At 72.4% G+C, this 17444-nt stretch overlaps 1 protein-coding gene across 1 annotated transcript; it reads right to left on the minus strand.

Moving 5' to 3' along the window:
• Positions 1-4717: 4717 nt before the first annotated feature.
• Positions 4718-17187, minus strand: CEP131 (centrosomal protein 131; the record flags this gene model as incomplete). Its single annotated transcript, XM_084238106.1, has 24 exons — positions 4718-4894; positions 4964-5024; positions 5410-5606; positions 5694-5871; positions 5944-6125; positions 6635-6709; positions 6853-6970; positions 7080-7187; positions 7313-7514; positions 7857-7959; positions 8571-8687; positions 9576-9701; positions 9801-9920; positions 9990-10166; positions 10404-10571; positions 10863-10957; positions 11345-11447; positions 11552-11677; positions 11968-12085; positions 12813-12962; positions 13090-13203; positions 13490-13912; positions 16667-16776; positions 17002-17187. 24 exons carry the CDS (start codon positions 17185-17187, stop codon positions 4820-4822), a joined length of 3432 nt encoding a protein of 1143 aa, XP_084094232.1. The 3' UTR covers positions 4718-4819.
• Between the last annotated feature and the right edge of the window lie 257 nt (positions 17188-17444).

Here is a 17444-nt window from a genome sequence, read left to right on the forward strand (position 1 = left end):
GCACGGACGGAAGGGTCCGGGGCGCCACTCGCCCACTGCGGGGGAAGGACGGCCGCACCTGAGGCCCCCTAAAGTGACAACCACGTGAGCATCTCCGCACCAGCGGCGGCCCCTCCCACACACGCCGACGCCCCGGGGAGCGCCGGCCCCGCCTGTGGGACCCCACGGGGCTCCCCCGCCCGCGCGCCCAGATCCACCCACCCTTTCCCACTGCCCCAGCCCGGGTGGCGCTTGTGCCACCTGCTGTGCTCACGCTGCCCCCCAAGCGTGCTCTGGACGGTGCAGAGGGGACGGCTGGGCCCCATGCGGCGCACCTGCCTGGAGGGAGCCCCACCCCCCAGAACCCCCAAGCCCACCCAGTGCAGCTGTGCGCTGCGGGGTGAGGTGCGGGGGGTTCTGGTGTTTGCCACAGAGACCCAGAGGCAGGGTGAGGCCACCGAGAGAAGAGGAGGAGGCTCTGGGTTCCCAAGGGCCCCCGCTGAGGTCTGGGAGGGCCTGGGGTCCTGGGGGGGGCCGGGAGGCCGAGGTCTTTGCGCAGAGGTGCCCGCGGAGAGCACAAGCTGTTCCTCTCCTATTTCCACGCCCCGGGGGTGCCAAGCTGAGGGGTGGGCAGGGCGCCATTCCCACGGGTGTTCCGGGCAGCTGGGCCCGGCCCAGGACAGAGATGGCGCAGCCCCAGGGACCGGTCCGCCGCACACAGGCTGCTGTGGGCTCACCTGCCGGGTTCCAGGGGCTGGGGGGTCAGTGTGCCCAGCCAGCGTGGACATGCCCATGCCAGCGAGCCCCCAGGGCAGCTCAGACCAGGTGGAGGCCCAGGTGCGGGACAGCTGCCACCTGAGCGGTGAACAGGCTGGGAGGGCAGCGGGTATGAAAGCGCAGCCCCCGGCCTGGCGGCGCCGCCCTCCCAGGAAGCAGCCTGTGGGCCCGGGCGGAGCTGCCCGAGCGAGCGGCGTAGCACCAGCCCCAGGACAGGGGCCCGGGGAGGCACGGGGCCGGCAGGGGAAGGGCAGTCCTGGGGAGCCCCAGCCCGAGGGCCGCTGGGTCTGCGGGGGCACGGGAGAGGATGGCCGGGAGCAGGGCCCGCAGGGGAAAGTGGAGCCTGGCCGGCAGGCCCGGGGCTGAGTGGCGACAGGCCCAGAGGCCGGCAGGTGGGGGACCGAGGCCAATGGAGCCCCACCACGGGGCTCTGCCGCCATCACCCCTTTCCACCTCGCTCTCCCGTCCTGGCACTGGAGCTGTGACTCGCTGGCAGGTGCTGGCTGCAGCTCACAGCCCTGGGAGGCCTGGGGATGAGGGGTGCGGGGGTCCCTGCCGGTTTGGGGGGCATCCGGGACTCTTAGCCAGAACTGCAGGCGCTGCCAGCTGAGGCCGTGGGGTGTGGCGGGACGGGGACGGAGGGAGCAGTGTCCACGCGCTCTGCAGACAGGACCAGAGCCTGGGCTCTCCAGGCCTGGCCCTGCAGGATGGACCCCAAGATCCCAGGTGGGGGCGGGGCATCAGGGGCTCAGCTCAGGAAGCCCTGGGGCACAGCACGGCCTGGTCCCCGCTGCTGGCCCCTTGACCTGTGCAGGGCCCGCCCCGCCGGCTGACTGCCCCCCGCCCCAGGCTGAGTCCCGGGGAGCCGGCTCGGGCTTCCTCCTGAGGCCGGCAGGAGCTGCAGGCCTCCTTGCTCTGGGGCTGTCTGGTCAGCTTGAGACAGGCCTGGGCCCAGTGGCCTCTCTGTGCAGACGGCATCCAGCCAGGGCCCACTGGCCAAGCCCCTGGCCTGGGTTGACAGGGAAGAGGTGGCACTGGGGGCCACCAGGAGGGCTTCCCAGAGGAGGTGACTGTGAGCCGGGCGAGGGGCCCTCCTGGTGAGGCCTCTTCTGGTCCCATGCTTTGCCCTCCACACCCCAGTCTTGTCTTCTGAGAAACGGGGGACCGCCCGGTGGCCACCTAGCAAGAGGGCATCAGAGGCGCCTCCTGGGGCCACGGGCATGGGTGTTTCTGCCACGCTGGGACCTCAGGGCGCTGAGAGGCTGCCCCTGTGGCCCCTGCAGCCGGGGTTTGGCCTGGGCTGGGGGCCCTGAGGAGGGGCAGGAGCGACACCGTGGGGGGCCGCGTCTGGGCTGGCCTGAGCCCCCACACTGCGCCCACCCAGCTGCCCCTGTCCACGGCAGGGCCGGGATGGACGAGGACTTCTCCCAGACGGCCCTGCCGGACAAGGACATTGAGCTGCTGCCCAGCGACCTTAGGCACCATGGTACCCCACGGCGGTGTGGGGGGGCGGCCCAGGGCCCCCTGAAGCCCCTGTCCCTGCGCTGACAGGCCAGACGCCCCGGGGGCAGCGGGCTGTGTCCGCACGGGGCTCCCAGGGTCCTTCAACTACCTCAGGCTCCTCCCGTACACGCGGACGTTCCGGGCCTGCCCCCTGCCTGCCCCCCACATGGGCCCCATCAGCTCATTCCAGGGGCCCCGCTCTCCTCCACCCGACTGTCAGCCGCGGCCCCCGCGGGCCTCCAGAGCCCGGACCCGCACAAGTGGCTCCGTCGGGTGGAAGCTCAAGCAAGGGCCGGAGCGGGAGCCCCTCAACCAGCCACAGCCCCCCACCCCCCAGAGACCACGGCCCCCGGGGAGGCAGGGCTGAGCCGGAAGTGGGGTGCAGGGTCCAGCTTCCCTGCCTGTAAAGTGGGGGTGAGTCTGCAGGAGCCCCTACCCGCACCCTGTGGACTCCACGCCAGCCGGTCCCGTGGCCACCAGGGTCCAGCAGAGCCGTCTCAGCCCAGGGACACTGCACCCCCAGGGTGTGGCCTGTGGGGGCCAGGCAGGCCCTGAGCTCCAGCTGGAGCCTCCAGGGCTTGCACCCCCCTCCCCTTCTGCCCTGCTCTTCCTGAGGGCCCCTCCCCGCACTGGCCCGGTGGGTGAAGTGCCCAGGCGCTCTGGTCGCCCCCACCTGGCCTCCCGCCCAGACCCCCAACTTCTCGCCCATTTTGGCTCCTGGACTCCTCACCTCTGGGAAGGGAGTGTCTCGCCCAGGCTGAGCGCCGGCCCCAGGCTGAGCACCGCCGACCGGGTTCCGGCCCAGGCGCAGAGGCCGGGGAGGCCGCAGCCGGTTAGCGAGCCCGGGTGGTGTGCGGAGGTGGTGGCCCTGGCCCCCCCCCGGGCCCTCTCTCCTCCTGGGGGCTGGTGGTGGGGAGAGGACCGGCCCCGCGCCCCGCACGCTCACGCGGCGGGCACGGGGCCTACACGCCGGACCGTGGGGGTGGGTTACGCCCCAGGCGCCTGGGCCGGGAGGGCCAGAGGAAGGAGGGGTCTGAGCCCGGGGCCACCCGTGGGCAGGGCCCCGCAGGGGTCAGTAGGGACCCGCAGGGGTCAGTGAGCCTGACCACGCAGCCCCCTCACCTCGCCAGCGGACGCGCCCCCTTCCGCCACCACCTCTTACCCCCAGCTGGGCCCCCTAGTCCACCTGGGCAGCCTTCCTCGGGACAGCCCCGGAGCGCCCCCGGGGGCGAGACTGGCCCCTCCCTGCAGCACAGCCCAGCCCCCCACTCAGCCTCTCGGGGCCCGTCCTCACCCAGACGGCGGTGGCGGGCAGGTCCCGTGGCGCAGAGACCCGGGCGTGGAGACCTGAAACCACGAACGTCAGGAGCAAATGGCCTTTATTATGGGCGAGGGCTGGCGCGTGGGGGTCACCAGCGAGAGCACGGCGGAGGCGAGGGGGCTGGAGGCAGAGGGCACGGCCCCCCCGCAGGTGAGTGGACAGGCGGGTGGACGAGGAGGGGAGAGTGAGCAGGTGAGCGGGAGCCGTCACCTTAGTTGGGGGGACACAGGCCCTGTCCAGGGGACACACTGGCATTCCCAGGAGGGGTGAGGACAGTGAGCCAGGTGGGGGTGCTCTGCCTCAGTTTCCCTACAAGGCACGGGAAGGGCAATGCCCGCCCTGTGATCCAGCCCCACGGGGTGCCATTTCCTCGGCCTGGGGATGCCCCGGCGCCACCCAGCTGCTCTCGCTGCCGCGCCCAGCTCAGGTCGGAGGGCTCCGCAGATGGGGAAAGCGAGGGCCGGGCCCTGGGGTCCGTGCTCTGGGGTCCGTGCTCCCGCAAGTGGCCTCGGCCCTCCACGGCCTCGTGGGTTGGGGCCGAGAATGTCCGCTGCCAGGACCGTCATTGGACGGTGCGGGGGCCCCCCCATAGGCATGGGACCCCGTAGGCAAGAGGAAGCTCCCCCCCATGAGTGTGGGCACCCCACACTGCCCCGGGCCAGAGCCCAGACAGGGAGCAGCGGGAGGGAGGCAGCGGCTCGACCCAGCCTGCTGGGACCTTCAGGCACATCCATCCGGGTGGGCAGGTGCTCGCTCTGCAGCGCCGACTTCCGGGAGCCGGGCAGGAAGGAGGGGTCTCCCAGAGGCGTCGGCCTCTCCAGGGCGGGGGGTTCAGGGGTGCCGCGGCCTCTGGGCGGCAGGCACAGTGGGTGGAGACTCAGAGCGCCTTCCTGGGGGCGCGGGCCACAGCGCCCCGGAGCCCGCCCTGTCCAGCTGAACAGGGAGCCATTCCCTCTGCTCTGGGCGGGGGGCGCGAATTGGGCCCACAGGCCGGGCAGCCAGGGGCGGGCTGAGAGCGGGCAGGCCGGGCGCCCCCTCCCGGCCACCCGAGGGAGGGGCCTCCGGCCTCCAGCGCTGCCGCCAGCCCGGGAGAGACAGGCAGGGCCACGCCGGCTTAGAAACACTTCTTTACTGTTACACACCGCGCGGCCGTGGCCTCCACGCAGGGCCCGGTGGGCGCAGAGGAGGGGCCCCCACCTGGGCCCCCCAGCAGGGCGGCGGCCAGGTCCCCCGCTGCGGTCACTTGGCGCTGGGGAGGGCTCGCCTGCGCTGCTCCAGCAGCTCCTCCAGGTGGTCGGCCCGCTTCACGGCGGCCTGTGGCAAGGTCCACGGTCAGCCGGGCCCCACGCCGCCCGCCCGCCTGCCCCCCGGCTGGCCACGCACCTCGTGCTGCCTGCGGAGGCTGCTCACCGCCTCCTCCTTCTTGGCCAGGGCCAGCTTCACCCTGCAGGGTGCACACGGGGCTTCTGGGCAGCTCCAGCCCCGTGAGGGCCCCACCCCACCAGAGGGGCAGCTGTCCCGCTGGGAGAGCGGGGGGTCAGCGCAGGAGCTGGGTGTGTGGCTGATCCAGGCCACACCGAACAGAACCCCAAGCGGGGCCATGACGCCCCCAGAGGCATCCCTGTAGCGCCGGGCTCACGGAGCCCACCCACCCATCCTTCAGAACACGGGGGTGGCTGACCCAGGAGAACTGAGTCTGGGGGAGCAGCGGGCTATGGACCGCATGTAGCTGGACTCCGGAGCTGTCTCCAGAGCACCGCAGACGAGAGGCCCGCCCTGCCCAGTCCCCCAGTGGCCTCCCCCAGTGGCCGCCCTGCCCCGGTGCCCACCTCCCGTGCACAGCCTCCAGCTCCGCCTGCTTCTCCCGCGCCAGCTGCTCCAGTTCCACCCGCTGCCGGGCCTGCAGCTCAGCCAGCTCGGCCCTGGCCTGCCGGGTCGCCTCCTCAGAGGCCGCCAGCCGGTCAGCGAACTCCTGCCGGAGCACCTGGGCCAGGCTGCTGCGCTCTGCGGTCAGCTTCTCGCTCACCTGGGGGCAGGGTCGTGAGCCACGGGAGATGGCCGGAGCACGCCCACCCCCCGCCCGCCCGCCCGCCCGCCCGCCCGCCCCACTCACCGCTGAGGCCTCGGCCAGCTCCCTCTCCCTCTGCCGCAGCAGGCCCTGCAGGCGCCCAGCCTCGCCCTCCGCCTCGCCCAGGCGGCCCCTCAGCTGCGCGCACCGTTCCTGCAGCTGCCGCTCCGAGCGCTCCAGCTCCGCCAGCTCCGCCTCGTACTTGTCCCGGATGCGCTTGACACTGCGGGGGGACGGGTCAGGGGCGGCTGGACGGCCAGCTGGCCGCGCCTCGCCCGCCCGGGGGGCGCCTCACCGGCTCTCCGCAGCCCTCTCGCTCTCCTCCCGGGCCAGCGTCACGTCCGCCTCCAGCCTGTGCACGACCAGCTCGATCTCCCTGTCGCGCGCTATCCGCGTCTCCTCCTTCAGCTCCCGCTCCCGGGCCAGCAGCCGGGCTTCCTGCAGGGCGGGGGCTCGGTGGGGCCGGATGCTCCCCAACTGGACCACAGGACGCAGGACAAGGACAGAGGGGTCTCCCCAGCCCCCAGCTGGCCTCCAGGGAGGGGCTGGCCAATCCTCACCCAGAGACCCAGGCTGCCACCGGACTGGCCTGTGTGAGCATGAGGCACCGCCACGCCCAGGGGTCAGCATAGGCCGCCCTGGGGCCCGCCTGCTGTCCTGACCCTGTGAGCCCGCGCCTTGGACGCGCCCCTGCCATGCAGCCAGTCAAGCTGGACCGAGGCGGCTGGCCAAGCGCCCACGCCTCTTGGGTGGGCCTGACGCTGTCCTGCAGGGTTGGGGAGGGTGCAGGCGGCGTGCCCCCGGAAGGCACTGGAAGACGAGGGGTGTGGCCCCACACGCCCCGCACGCTCCGACCCATCACGCCCACGGCAGCTCCCTGGGCCCAGCCAGCGGCTGCCAGGGTGTCAGCTCCACACCAGCCCACCCACCCCGACGAGCGCCTCAGGGCCCCATGTGGCCGGCTGGAAGCCGGGGCGGGGCAGCACCTCCTTCCTGGCGCAGCTGGCCTCCCACGCCTGCCTCTCCGCCTCCAGCTGGTCCTTTAGGGCTTGCAGCTCCATCTGGGGGCAGCGACAGCGTGAGCCTGACCCGGAGCCACACGCCCGCCAGGCAGGGCCCGGCCAGGCCCAGGGTGGCCCCTCAGGTCAGGCTGGCCCTGGTGGTGCCCGTCATGCCGGGGCCGGGAGGGCGGGCAGCCGCGCACCTGGTGGCGGCGTTCCTGGCCCTCTCTCTCCTTCTCAAACTCGGCCCTCAAGGCCCGGCCCCCCGCCGCGCTGCTCTCCTCCAGCTGCTGCCGCAGCTCCTCCAGCTCCGCGCGCTGCCTGCGGGGCCGGGGCCGGGGGTCAGCACGGGCGGGGCAGGGCCGGGGAGGAGGCTGGGGGCTTGGGGCGGGGAGCAGGACGGGCTGGTGGGCAGGGCCTCCGGGCGCACCTGGCCGCCTGCTGGCCCAGCCTCTCCTTCTCCTCGGCTACCTCGCTGTAGAGGCGCCGCCGCTGCTGCTGCAGGGCCCGCTGCTCCTGCTCCAGGTGCTGCTCGAAGCTGCGGGGCAGGCACCAGCTCAGAGCGGCCCGGCCCAGGCCCTGCACCCCGGGGCCCCCGTGGCCTGGGCCGCGGCTCAGCTGGTGCGCGTCCTGCCGCCCTGGGGTGCGGGTGCCCACACTTACCGCTGCTGGGCGCGCTCCCGCTCCTGCTGGCCCAGCGCGGCTTTCTCCCGCTCCAGCAGCTCCCGCAGCTCCCCCAGCTGGCGTGCGCAGTCCTGGGCTGCCCGCTCGTCCGCCCGCAGCAGCTCCGCAGCGTGCAGGCCCTGGAGCCGCTTCACCTCCTGCCTGTGCTTGGCGATCAGCCTCTGGATCTCGGGCTCCAGGCCTGGGGGGGGCACTGCACTCAGCGAGCCTCACCCCCGGGCCCGTAGCTCCCGGGCCCCAGCCCAGCAGGGGGACCCCCAGGAGGCCCGGGCTAGCCCGAGGAACTGTCCGTCTCGGCTGGGGGGCCGCGGTCACCACGCGCATGCCTGGCGGCGAGGGGCCTGTGAGCAGGAGCCGCAGCTGCCCGCCCAGGCCCCTGTACCTTCCCGGCCCCCGGCGCCATGGCTCCCAGTGCTCTGAGCTACGGGGTTGCCCCTGGCAGCACCCCAGCCCCCGGAGAGGGGCCCCTGCAGCAGGCTGGAGGCCCCCGCCTCGCGGCCCAGGAGCCCTGTGAGGCCCCCACCTCTGACCGTGATCTCCTTGATCTTGCGGGTTTTCTCGTGGATCCACTTCTCCCTGCGGACTTTCTCTGTGGCGCTCATCAGCTCTTTGAGCTTCTGGATCTCCTGCCGGCGAGAAGACAGGAGGCTGGTGGCGGAGACGTAGGACGCAGGAAGAGGCCGAGGGCACCCCATCCCTGTCCCTTGACCCCCAGGTTCTGGGAGGCGCCCCCCGTGGCCTCCACGTCCTCTGCTGCTCTCTAGGGGCTGGGGCGGGTGGGTGCGGGAGGGCAGCCGTCCAGCCCTGGGAGCCCCAGGCCCCCTGCTCCTGCGTGGCTGGGCCCCCACCCTGGCTGTCCGAGGCAGCCACTGGAGCCTTTAAAGACAAAGGTGGCACCCCCACTCCCAGAGCAGGGTGTCTGCTCTGGGAAGTGCTCGGGACCATGGCCGCCCCAGGGGAGGAGCTGCTGAGCCCTGGGGAGGTGTACGTGTTGCCATGACAAAGGCCCCAGGTGCCTGGAGCCAGCAGGGCGGTGCCAGGCTGGTGGCAGGCGGGGCTAGCACAGAGCCCGCCCTGCCCAGGGCCTGGCAGTCCACAAGCCCTGGGGAAGCAGCCCCAGGAGGAGGGGACGGAGGCCGGGCTGCTGCGGGCCTGTTCCAGCGTCCAGGGGTCTCGCTCCGTCCATCACAGCCCAGACTCGCTGGGCTGGGCAGGCGGGGGGCCCGCTGGGCCTCACCAGCTCGTGTTGCTCCTGCATCTGGGCCACCTTCTGCTTGTGCCTCTGGTCCCCCTGCGTCAGCTCGGCCACCAGGGCCTCGCACTTGCCGCTCAGTGCCTTTTTGTCTTCGATCAGCTGTGGGTGGAGCAGAGCTGATACCTCTGCGGGGCCCCTCCAGCGCCCAGGGTCTGCGTCCCACCCTCCTACCCCCACCCAGGAAGGCCAGCACCGCCCGGTCTGCAGAGGGCCCTGGGGTGGGGTGGCCCTCAACACCCCAGGGTCCAGCTGACATCAGTGAAGCCCCATGGCCCCGACAGGGCCTTCGGGGGGGAGTCCCAGGGCACCCCACCGCCACGTTAGAGAAGGACATGCCCGCCACCCACCAAGGCCCTGACCACACCAGCCTCGCCAGGGCTCCAGCGGGCCTCACCCGGCCACCCACAGCCACCAGCAGAGCACGGCCAGCAGCCAGCAGAAGCCACGGGGCTCCCTATCCCTGCAGGCACCAGGCCCGGGGGTTTTTCCAGGAAAGGCCCCACCAGGGACGGCTAAGCTGGGGTGGGCTGGAAGCCCCCTCACCTGGGGACCTGGCTGCCCCAGTGGCCCCAGACCAGGAGCAACGTCCCAGGACGTGGTCAGCCCAGAGCCACAGGTGCTGTCCTGCCGGACACCTCCCCCAGGCACCGTCACGGAGCGACTCGAACTCCCTGGAGCATCCACCCAGCCCCGGGGTCCTCCACAGACTGGGGGGCTGGCACTTGGGCTCACGACCCCGCCTTTCCGGCGTGCTGCCTCCCGGACAAGGGAAGCGACCAGGTCCTGAGTGCCCGACGGGGTGGACCCGCTCTGAGTGTCTGCCCACCTGCCCGTCCCCCTGCCGTGCTGCTGGGAGCACTGTCGTGGGGCCTCCGCTCCCCAAGTTGTGGACGCTTCCCCAAAAAGGAGCATCAAAGAGGCCGCGGTCTGGGAAGCCCCTGGGGCCCGGGCGGCCTCTCCCGCCACAGGCGCTCCCCGGCGCCGCACCTGGTCGATGAAGGACAGATGCCGCTGCACGGCGGCCTCGTAGTGCTCCCTCTGCTGCCGCAGCTGCCGGCCCAGCTCCCGCTCGGTCTCCTTGACGCGCCGGACGGCGAGGTCCCGCTGCTGCGCCTGCAGGGCCGGGGCAGGAGGCGCTAGCACTGAGGACCAGGACCGAGCGGGGCGGGCAGGGGCGCCGGGCAGCCGGGCGGGCGGGGCGGGCCGGGTTACCAGCGCCCTCTGCAGCAGCGCCGCGGCCTGCTTCTTCTCCTCCACCTCGAGCTGCAGCCGCATCACCGAGGCGCCGGACTCTGACACCTGCTCCGGCCGGCCCGGCCCCTCCTCGGGCCCCTGGGGACACACGGGGTCAGGCGGGCCCTCCCCTGGCTCCGCCCGCCCGCCCTCCGGGGACCCGCGCACCTGGGGGGCTGAGGCCGGCCAGTCCTGCCCCGCCTCCTCCATCTCGTGCAGGAAGCTCACGATGCTCTGCAGCTTGGCCTCGGAGAGCAGAGTCCCACCCCCGGGGGGGCTGGTGGGGGCACTGAGCTTCCCAAGTTTTTCCAGGTTGTCGGCAGTCAGGGAGCTGCCGTCGTCCCCCTGCGCGGGCAGCACGTGCGGCTGTTAGGCAGCCAGAGTGGGGCTGGCAGGCCCGGAAGGAGGGGCCTCTCGGGCTGCCCAGACCCGCACCGGGCACCTGGCCGCCCTCATTCTCCCGAGGTCCTGCGCTCGCTGGTCCCTGGGTGAGCGCAAGACTCAAGAAGGCCCCCCGGCCCTGACCAGGTCCCAACGGGCAGGAGGGCCTGCCCGCCCCGCAGCACCCGGCCCTGGAGTCACCTCATCGGTCCAGGCGTATTTGTCCTTCTGGTAGGCCCGGGGCCGGGGCAGCGGCTCGGGCTCCTCCTCCAGTAGCTTTAGCGTGTCCAGCAGCTCGTCCAGGGTCGCCCTGGACTTGGCCCTGCCCCCAGTGGGGTCCACCACCTCCGGGCCCTCACCTGCCACGCCCTGGGAGCAGGAGGGAGAAACCCGCAGGGCCGTGAGAGGCCAGCCCAGCAGAGCGGGGGCCTGGCTATCCTCACACCCTCTGTGAGCACCAGCTCGGCCGCCACCCCAGGGACAGGGCACGGCGATGCCAGCCTCAGCGCCTGCTCTGAGCTCGCCGCCTGCCGCAGCAGAGTTGAAGGCCAGGAGCACCAGAGCGGCCGCGTGCCCGGCCCGGAGGAGGGGGCAGGCCCAGGCACGCCTGCGCGGATGAGCCCAAGCCAGGGAGGAGGGAGGGCCGGGGCCCCACCAGACCTGCGGCTCGTTCTCCAGACGCTGCTGGGGCTCTGCAGATGCGCCAGGGGCAGGGCGGCGGCGGTCCCTCTGGCCCAGGGGGCACAGCTGCGCTCCTGCCACAGACACAGCATCACCACAGGCGCCCCAGGGAAGGGGCCCGGCCAGGGGCCACAGACACCCCAGGGCCGGGGTCACTGCAGACCCTTGGCCTTCCGGGGAAAAGTTGGGGGTTTGGAGTGACGTGACTGCCTTCCCCACAGGGCACGAGGCCAGCTCCAGTGTGAGCAGGACGGGGGCGGGCACAGGCTGGGGTTTGCTGCAGAGCGAGGGCCACACGGGGCGGGGCATGCTGTCCAGGGGCCACACTTTTAGAGGCCACTGTCCTCACCTGAGGCAGGGGAGAGCCTGCACTGGGGGTGGCCAGGCACGGGGGTGGCCAGGCACGGGGGCAGCACACCAGGGCAGCCATGTATGGACGGAGGCAGGTGGGGGCAGCTCACCAGCGTTGTTGGCCTTGAGGGTGTGGTGACCGGTGCCCCCTGGCTTCGGGGGCGGCTCAGGCTCCAGGCCGCCTGCCTTCCGAGCTCGCTTCTGCTGCAGCTCCTAGGGGACCTCCCGTCAGCCCTGCCCTCCTGCCCTGCGTCCAGGGTGCCCTCAGGGCCAGCATCCTTCCCGCCCGGGCCCCCGCTGCTCAGGACCCCCGGCACCTGGATGGCCGCCTGCCTGGCCCGGCGCGCCTGCTCCTCCCGCGCAGTCCTCCTGGCCGCCGCCCTCCGCTGCTGCAGGTCCAGGGGGCTCGCCTCGCCCGGCCACCGCCGCTGCCCCTGCAGACCCTGAGCCCCAGCGGGTGTGACTGGGGTCCTGGGCCCAGGCCTGGGCCTCCAAAGGGCCCCCACACGCCTCTGTCCTGCAGAGGACGGGCTTCCTCCCCGGGCTGTGGCTGGGTGAGGGCTGGCTCTGCGTCCCGGGGCGGGCTGGGACCGCCGGCCCACAAGGTGCCCCCCACCCTGGCCCTGCCGACCCGCGGGCGTGGGCGGGAGGCAGCGAGGCCCCAGGTCAGGCTCGGGCCCTTGGGATTCTGAGTTTTCGACAGCCCACGTCGCAGGACCCCCGGCGCGCCCACCTCTTGCTCAGATGCCAGCAGGTGGCCCAGGCAGGCCGCTCCCGCTCGGCGCCGTGCCCGCTGCCGGCGGAACCAGCGCTGGATGGTGACGGCCGCGCGGTTCACCTGGTGGATGAACCTGCAGGCGGGCAGGGCCCAGGGCCCAGCTGTGAGGGAGATGCCACCGGCCCCGCAGCACCCAGCCTGGTGAGCAGCCACGGACAGGGAGGGGCCAAGTGGAGGCGGCCCCACCCCCAGGGCCACAGGCGGGGCCAAGGCGGGGCAGAGGGCGAGGGGGCGGCGACCCCTCTTGCCCTGGCTCCTCTGCAGCCCCAGGCCCGCTGCGGCCTCACCAGGCAAACCCCGCCGCGGCCCACACTGCGCTCGCATGTCCTACGTCCACTCCTCATTAAAGGCCCCGGTCTCGCCCTTGGGCCTCCTGTCCATGCGCCGCGCCAGCCAGACCCTCCTGCTCCCAAGTGGAACCGGGGCGCTGCCCACGCACGCGCATGGCGGGGGCTCCTGGCTGCGCCGGCGCCTCCCACCCCCAGGGCCTGGGCCCAGGCTCTCGCGGGACACGGGACGGTCACCGCCCATCCAGCTGGAGGCTCGGGGGCCACATTCTGGTCACTAGCGGCTGCGGGTCAGGCGTGGCCATCACCAGCTGGGGTCATGGCAGAAGGATCCCCCAAGCCTCAAGGGCCCAGCCCACCCGCGGGGAGCAGCTGGCCGAGGTAACCGCCCGCCGCAGCCCCGCCTCGAGGAGCTGCCAAGCAGCTGCCACCCGGGCCCCGCCCGCCGTGGGGTGCGCGGGCCTCTCCCCTGGACCCGCGCTCCTGCCCGCCTCCCACCCGCAGCCCAGTCACCTCTCGGCCTCCTCCTCGGTCACCTCCGAGCGCCTGCCGGGCGGCCCTGCGCTGCTCCAGGCCACCTGGGCGGGACTGGCGAGGTTCTTGGGTGGCTTCTGGCAGCTGCTGCCCCCGCGGGCCTCGCCAGTGGCCGCCTTGACGATGTTGCTGGCGGGAAGGGCAGAAGCGGTCGCGCCGGCCCCGCCGCCCGGGAGGCCCTGCCCTCGCCGCCCAGCCGGGCCCCGCCCGAGGGACACCCCGCACCCCAGCCCCGGCGGCAGCAGAGCGGTCTCACTTGAGGGAGGGGGGCGCGTGGTTGGAGCTCTTGGGGGGCGGCGCCTCCTCCGCGGGGCTGTGCTGGTTGCGCACCATGGCGGTGACGCGGTTGCCCACGGCACCCTTGCTGCTCCTGCGGGAGAGGCGAGGCGGCGGCGGCCGGTCGCCGGGTGTGGGCCGGGGCAGCGGCCACTCAGACCCGTGGCCCGGCTGGGGGCCCGGCTCTGGGGTGTGGCTGTGCTGGGGCTCCAGGGGCGGCCTTCGGGAGCAGAGTGGGCGCTGCCGCGGGGCCCGCCCTGGAGGAGGGCGGGCAGACCAGGGCGAGCGGCCCCTCGGGCCTGGCTGGGGGACACCCCCCCACCCCCAGGGGCCCTGTCCTGGCCGGGCGGGATGCAGAGTCGCAGGGCCGGCGGCCACACCTGTTGTTGGCCGTGAAGCTGGGGGCCAGGGTCACGGGGCACTCTCTCTTCCGGGGGCACGCCGGTGCCGCGGGGGTGCGGGGGCGCGGGGCTCCGGGCGGCTCGCCCTGTGCACACAGACCTGTCTCAGCCCCAAACCGCTGCCTCCCCCTCGGCGCCCGACGGCCGGCCCCGGGGCTCAGCTGCAACGCGGGCAGTGCTGACCGGGGACACTGGCCTCCCCACGCGGCCGTCTGTGGCGGCGAGAGCCACGGCGGAGCCAGCAGCAGCCGCCACGGGAGCTGCCCACCCACGCTGGCCCCCCTCACCGGGACATTCCCCGTGGCTCCCTGGTCACTGGAAGCTCTGTCCGGGCTGGCCAGCCTCTGTCTCCCGCCCGGGCTGTCCTCAAAGAGCATCAGGAAGTCGGGGGGCTCTGCTGGCCTGTGTCGGAGAGAGGACAGCAAGCAGGGCCCGTGGCTTGGTACAGGGAGGCCGAGGGCATGGCAGGGTGGTCAGCCTCCACCTCGGCTCCAGCCCTGACCGGCGGCCAGCGGGTGGGGCAGTGCTGGGGCCAGAGCAGAGCGGCCCCCGTCAGGAGCCGCAGCAAGGCAGCCCCGTGACCACGGACCCCCGGGCGGACCTAAAGATGGCCACGGCGCCGCCAGAGTCCCCCCCGGGGGGAAGTGCGGGGTGGCGGGGGAGCCAGGTTGGGAGGGCTGGCTCCAGGGCGCCCCTGTGGTCTCCCCTGCGCGGCTGGAGGAGGCGACGCCCAAACACCTGCGGGGGACGGGGCTGCGGGGTCCCCACCGGAGCTGACCAGCCACAAGCAGGGGACCCACGACCTTCCCGGAGCGGGACGTGGGGCAAAGGCAGCTGATCAGAGGGGGGCGGGGGGGCCAGATGGGGGCAGAGAGGCAGACCCAGAGACAATGGCAGGACACTGGCGGGCTTACTTTTGGGGTGACAGTCTTTCTAGCATTGACCTGGTGGCAGCGCCCCGGCTCTAGATGCCGGAAGAGCCGCTGAGCCCTGCGCTCCTCGGGCCGGCGGCCTGGAGCTGGGTCTCAGCAAAGCAGCCCTCGGGGCCTCGGCCCTCCACGGCCCGCCCGCTGGCCCAGCCTCGCCTGGGGTGCCTGAGTGCCACAGCCGCAAGGCCGAGGCTGGCGCGCAGGGAGGCTCCGGTGGCCCCTGTCTGCTCCCGGAGCAGGCGATGGTGCCGCCACCTTGGCCAGGACCCCGGGCCACACCCTGGGGCCGGCCACCCAGGGAAGAGGCTGCAAGCTACCACCCTGGGGTTGTTGAGGCAAGGCTCACCCCCTGTACCCCGGAACCCCAAGAGAACACGTCCCTCACGTGCAGCGGTGGGTGCTGACCCAAACCCGCCCAACCTAGTGGAAGACTGACCAGGAAGCCCCGAGCAGTGAGTTTCCCTGCGGGCGGCGGCCGGACGCCTGCGTGGGGGGCCCGGAGGCCAGCTGGGTGCAGGCTGCGATGGCGGGGACACTGAGCTCGGATGTCGGCACCCGCCCTGCGGCCAGCAGCGGACCGTAAGGCCCTCACCACAGCAGGGGAAGCTGCCCACAGGGCAGAAACGGCACAAGCCCAGCTCAGCCGTCCCCGGACCCCCTGCACCCCAGGCTGGGCTTCAGAGAAATGCTACAGCTGACCCTAAATCTTTAACCGGGGGGGGGGGGAGTCCCCAGAAAAGGGGGAGGTTCCAGGTTCCCTGCCCCACCCAAGGGAGGGTGGAGCTGAGCAAGGAGAAGCAGCTGCAGAAGGGACACAGAAGGAAGGAGCAGGATGGAGTCAGGAGGCGCCTGGAGGAGGCACGTGGAGCCGAGAGACACGTGAAGAAACTGTCCGCCTTTCGGTCGTGGACGGGGTGACACAGACGTGGGCGGGAGCCGCGGGGAGGGGACAGTGGCAGTTTTTGTCTTGATTTTGCTCTTTTCCTCCCAGACTTGTCTGGTTGTTTCTGACCCTTTTCTGTGGGTCCCCACTGGAAGGTGCTTTAGACTTGGGGCAGCTTTGGGGCCTTGCTCTGGGCCAATCCTACTTGGGTGGACTTTACCCACGAGGGGACGGGTCACTCTGGGTGCTCAATTTAGAAACTATATTCTTTGCCTTTTCTGTGTTGTTTCCCAATTGCATTAAAGTTTGTTTTCAGCAAAGCCTCATATGTTTTGTGTTGATGCGGCGGATGGCAGAGCCTATTCAGAGCAGGCAGGTTTGGGAGCTCTGGGGCGCCCCTCTCTCTGCCCCGTAACAAACCCACACGGAGGACACCGCCCGGGCCACAGCCACAAGGCCCAAGCAGGGCTCTCCTGGGCGGCTGGCCCCAGAGACCAGGAGGCGGCAGGGGCCGGTCAGGACACAAAGGCGGGCCGAGGCTCTCAAAGGCCCAGGAGCCACCAGGCTCAGGGCGGTCAGGACGGGCTTCCCCGGTGTGACCAGGCAGCTCAGGCCTCAAAGGAATGGCCTGTGCGGGCACAGAGTGACGGGGGGGAGGGGGCGTGGGGCTTAGGGCGGGGGCGCCGGCGGCCAGCAGTGGCTGTGACAGGGCCAGGGCTCCCGCTGTGTGTCTGCCTTGCACGGCTGGCTCCCCGACAGCGACAGCGGGCGCTTTCCCGCCAAGCCTGTCCCCGGCCGCAGCGCGAGGGCACAGGGCCACAGAGCGGCCAGGCGGGGCAACGGCTCCTGAGCTCGAGCACGAAGCACAGCAGAGACCTGGTTTCTCAAAGGTGCGCGCATGCACGGGGCCAGGGCTGCGGGGCCCCTCCCAACCGCGTGGCCTGAGGCAGCCCCCCACCCTCATCAGGAGCCCTAAGCAGAAGCGGGGCTCAGGGGAGGGGCTCTGGGACCACCAGACACTGCACCTCCTTCCTGCCATCAGCAGGTCCCGGCACCCCAGGGCAGAGCCCACAGGCTCCCAGATGAGCCCCAACTCGCCCCCGCCACCCACGCCACCAGACATGCACCAGGGACATGGGGCAGGGTGTGCGGAGCTCCAGCTGGGGACAAGGGGTGCAGCGTCTCTGTTGGGGTGGAGGCTGGCTCTGGGGCACAGAGGCCTGATGTCTCCAGGGCGCTGGCGGCCCCCCACCCAGTGGACGCCACAGCGTGCAGCTGGAGGAGCTGCGAGGCGGGAGGGGTGTGGTGGAGTTGCCAAGGGCTGTCCCCGGGGCGCGGGGTTACCTGCAGGAGCCGGTCCACGCCGGGCCGGCCGGCGGCTGGCTCACCTGGGTGGCACTGCTGGACCTGCGGAGGTTGTTGGCGGCCAGAGGGCCCCCAAGCCCCAGGCCCCCCTGTGAAGGGAGGGAACTGGTCAGGAGGCGGTAAGGCAGGGCTGGGGTCTCCATGCGCCTCACTTTCTCACATCCGCACCGCCCCCCGCAGGTGGAAGGGGGGCACGCTGAGGCTGGGCCAGGAAAGCCGCCCGTCCAGGTCACCACGCGCGAGCAGGGCCCGAGCCGGGCCCCAGCCAGCCCACACTTGAGGGCACACAGCCTGGGGCGGCCCAGCAGACTCACCAGTGCCCTCCTCCTCGGCTCGCTGCCCACCACCACGGAGACGGTGCGGGCAAGTGGCCTGGTGGCCGAGGCGCTGTTGGGGCGCTGGGACACAGGTGGGGGGAGGCCTGTCAGACTCAGGTCCACACCTTCCGGACTAGCTCGCGGGGGGCCAGCGGGGCTGCTGACGGCCCGGGAGGCCTTCATGGTGGACGGGAGCCCTGAGCAGACAGGAAAGACGTGAGGAAAACGCCCCAGGGCCAGGACCCGCCGCCAGCTCTGGGCCAGCCTCTGGCACCTGGGGGCACTGGCCTGAGAGCCGGCCACCACACCCCAGGGCAATGTGCGTGGGGAGCAGGATAGCTGCACAGCCAGGGGGGCCGCCTGAGGACAAGATGCCACCTCCCAGGGGGCCCTGCCGGCAGGTGCCAGCGCAGGGGCGGCGGTGCACAGGGCCCAGCACT

This window comes from Talpa europaea, assembly GCF_964194135.1.
Source record: "Talpa europaea genome assembly, chromosome: 7".
Taxonomy (NCBI): domain Eukaryota; kingdom Metazoa; phylum Chordata; class Mammalia; order Eulipotyphla; family Talpidae; genus Talpa; species Talpa europaea.